At 36.1% G+C, this 3,350-nt stretch overlaps 1 protein-coding gene across 1 annotated transcript; it reads left to right on the forward strand.

Moving 5' to 3' along the window:
* Window positions 1–253: 253 nt before the first annotated feature.
* LOC142608579 (phosphatidylinositol 4-kinase gamma 8-like) lies at window positions 254–2,093 on the forward strand. Its single transcript, XM_075780269.1, has one exon. It carries the CDS (start codon window positions 259–261, stop codon window positions 1,879–1,881), a length of 1,623 nt encoding a protein of 540 aa, XP_075636384.1. The 5' UTR covers window positions 254–258; the 3' UTR covers window positions 1,882–2,093.
* Window positions 2,094–3,350: the final 1,257 nt, after the last annotated feature.

Below are 3,350 nucleotides of genomic sequence, written 5' to 3' on the forward strand. Positions count from 1 at the left end.
CATATCTGATTAAAATATAGTTTTTCCACAAACCAGCAAAAGGAAACAAGCTATTGCTCATATTCAAATTTAATAATGCTTGATAATTGTTACTTTTTTTCTTATGTCAATTATATATATTTGGAAATTGATGAGGAGGTTGTGCTTATTTTGGCCATGTAGATATGTGATTATTGATCTACCAACTGGAACTCTAATTCTTGGGGGATCCTTTGAGAAGAGCAGCCCCTGGCATTCGTGGCACCCTATCTCATCTGTATGAGATTCTTTAACATGGCCATAGCCATTGATCAACATCATGGATTCAAGCCTTTCAGCCGATCCCAAATATGCAGACTCCAATCCTACACTCACCTGGATCACAAAATTCTTGAACAATCTAATCTACCACACACCTCAATGCAAGCATTTGAAGTCGACAACATTCACAGAAGCTTATCCACCCCATGCCTATCCATAACCACAGAAGTGGAGGAAGAGTTTGATAAAAATCCAAAAATTGAGATTGTTGGGGGCCAAGAGGATCCAAGAGCACGTGCTTTAGTGCTTGAGGTTGCCATAGCTTTAGCCTCTGGTGTTGATCCAATGCCAGTGTCAAGTGGGTTAGGTGGTGCCTACTTCCTGTGTAGCCGAAATAATGGTGATAATATTGCTGTGGCAAAGCCAATAGATGAAGAACCTTTAGCCTTAAACAATCCAAAAGGCTTTGGGGGTCGAATGCTTGGCCAACCAGGATTGAAACGCTCAGTTAGAATAGGTGAAACTGGCATTCGTGAATTGGCTGCTTATCTTCTTGATCATAATAGCTTTGCTGGGGTTCCACCGACAGCTTTAGTGAAAATTTCCCATGTTGCATTTCATGTCAATAATGAAGCCACACTTTTAGCTGAACAATACAAAGTTGCTTCACTCCAACGCTTTGTGGAACATGAATATGATGCTGGAGAGTTGGGCTCTTCTGGTTTCTCAGTTGCATCAGTGCATAGGATTGGGATTTTTGATGTTAGACTCATGAATCTTGACAGGCATGCTGGGAATATACTTGTTAAGAAGCATAAGAATGATACTAATTATGCACCTGGGGTAGCTGAGCTTGTTCCAATTGACCATGGGCTCTGCCTTCCTGAGTTTCTTGATGATCCATATTTTGAGTGGCTGCATTGGCCTCAAGCCTCAGTTCCTTTTTCCAAGTATGAAATTGAGTACATTTCTAATCTTGATCCATTTAAAGATGCCGAACTTTTAAGGACTCAACTTCCATCTATAAGGGAGTCTTCTATCAGGGTACTTGTGTTATGCACTATTTTCTTGAAGCAAGCTGCGGCTTCTGGGCTTTGTCTTGCTGATATTGGTGCAATGATGACTCGGCAATTTTGTGGTGGGGAAGAAAAATTGAGCGTCTTAGAGAATCTCTGTACCCAAGCCAAGTCTAGCTTGCCTAGTATTTGTTATCATGATCAAGAAAAAGAATTCGAAATATTTCAACTTGAAGATGAAAATGAAGAGAGTTTAATTGAGGTCTTGGACCTTCCCCAACTCTTGAAGAGCCATCCTGGGGTAGTTGATCCACTTAAGATGATGCCAAGGTTTTCGACCATAAATGACAATTTTGATGATAATGATGGTATTGGAGCATATGATGGAAGTGAGGACAACAATTTCTGTGACAATCACAAGGTGGCGGGGCATTTTATGAAGAGCATGAGTTTTTCAGTAACAAGCTATAATTTTGAAAATGGGGGCATTTCTTTTGAAGACATGAGTGAAGATGAGTGGGAATTGTTTTTGCAGATTTTTGAGGAGCTTTTGCCCAAGTTGTTTGAAGGTAAAGATCAGTGCACTAACTCGAAGCAAAGGTTGGGAACTTCTTGCAAATTTTGAGGAATGTTTGGAGGGAAGGAAACAGAGAACAAATAATAGTGGTAATTGATCTTAAATCTTGTACCTAGTATGAAGTTTGTGTATATTATTGCCAGATGGCTAGCTAGTGTAGGTTGTAGATACATTCTATAGGGCTGGAATGGAAAAGCGATTGGTGAAATGCCATCCTTCCATTTCACCTTTGGTATTTTTATTTTCTCTTTTCAAATATTGTTGTAAAGTTACAAAGAGCCAGACTTGCACATCATTTTGCAATTATTTATTGATGGGTATGCTTTATTTTTATTTTATGTGTGCCTTATTCAAGTTGTGAAAGTACATTTGAAAATAAAAATTATTACTGTCATTATTTATTTATATTTTTATAAATATAATCTATTGTTGATTATTTTGACTAATTATTAAATTATTAGGACATCATTACAATTCGGTTTTACTATCCTAAACTTCTCTATTATGCAGTTCTTTAATGGTTTGGCTTTTTTAAAAACATGGTTTTAATTTTATTTTAAGATTGACACGTAAACACCACTAAATTCTCTCTCTCTCTCTCTCTCTCTCTCTCTCCCCCCCCCTCCCCCCACTTTTTTTATAAAGAAATTATGAATAAAAATTTTATTTCATAAGCTAAAAAGAACAACATACCATACATGACATTTCGAAAATAGGGAAAGGCAATCTCCATATCCAACATAAGACTTTTTTATTTTTATTTTTTATTTTTAGAGAAATGGTAATGAATACCCTTGGGGAAATGATTAATAATCCATTTAAAGAAAGTTTTTATGGGAAAAGGAAAAAAAAAAAAACAATTTATGCTTAGACAGCTTTTTTTTATTTCCCATAAAAGTTGTGTTAAAACTTTCCTAAAATGGATTATTAACTATTGCCATGAGGGCACTCGTTAGCATGATCTCTTTTTTTGACAACCTCACCTACAAATACAAATATGTTGCCAACCATATCCTCAATTAAACATCCTAGATAAGTGAATGAAGATCCACCATCCATCAAAGCCTTCCTACCACTCTCTCCCATCTCTCTCACCCTTCTCCTCACATCATTGTTTGTCTCCATGACACATCTTATTAGTGGCGGAGCTAGGAATTTAGGGAGGGAGGGAGGGAGGGCGTGAGGGAGAGGGGGGGGGGGAAGATAAAAAGACAAGATTGAAAGTAAAAAACTAATCTAAAAAAATAAATCAATATTAATAACAAAATAAATAAGCAAATATATGCTAATGTAATTGTCATATAGAATCTAACATAAAATGTAAACTTTAATTTATTTTTTCACACCTAGCTTATTTTACTCAATTGCTCTTGACGATTTTCCATATTTTAAAACGGCTGTATGATTTCTTTACACTTAATAGTCTTAAATATATCTTTCTCAATATACGTGACTAAGCAATCATTCATCCACCAGTCTCCTATTTAATTGTGTAATCGATTTTTAATTATGTTCAT

Source organism: Castanea sativa, chromosome 9 (genome assembly GCF_040712315.1).
Source record: "Castanea sativa cultivar Marrone di Chiusa Pesio chromosome 9, ASM4071231v1".
NCBI classification, from domain to species: Eukaryota; Viridiplantae; Streptophyta; class Magnoliopsida; order Fagales; family Fagaceae; genus Castanea; species Castanea sativa.

Excerpts from the sequence above, each read along its gene's own strand:
- LOC142608579 (XM_075780269.1), top strand. The coding sequence starts at position 259 with ATGAGATTCTTTAACATGGCCATAGCCATTGATCAACATCATGGATTC.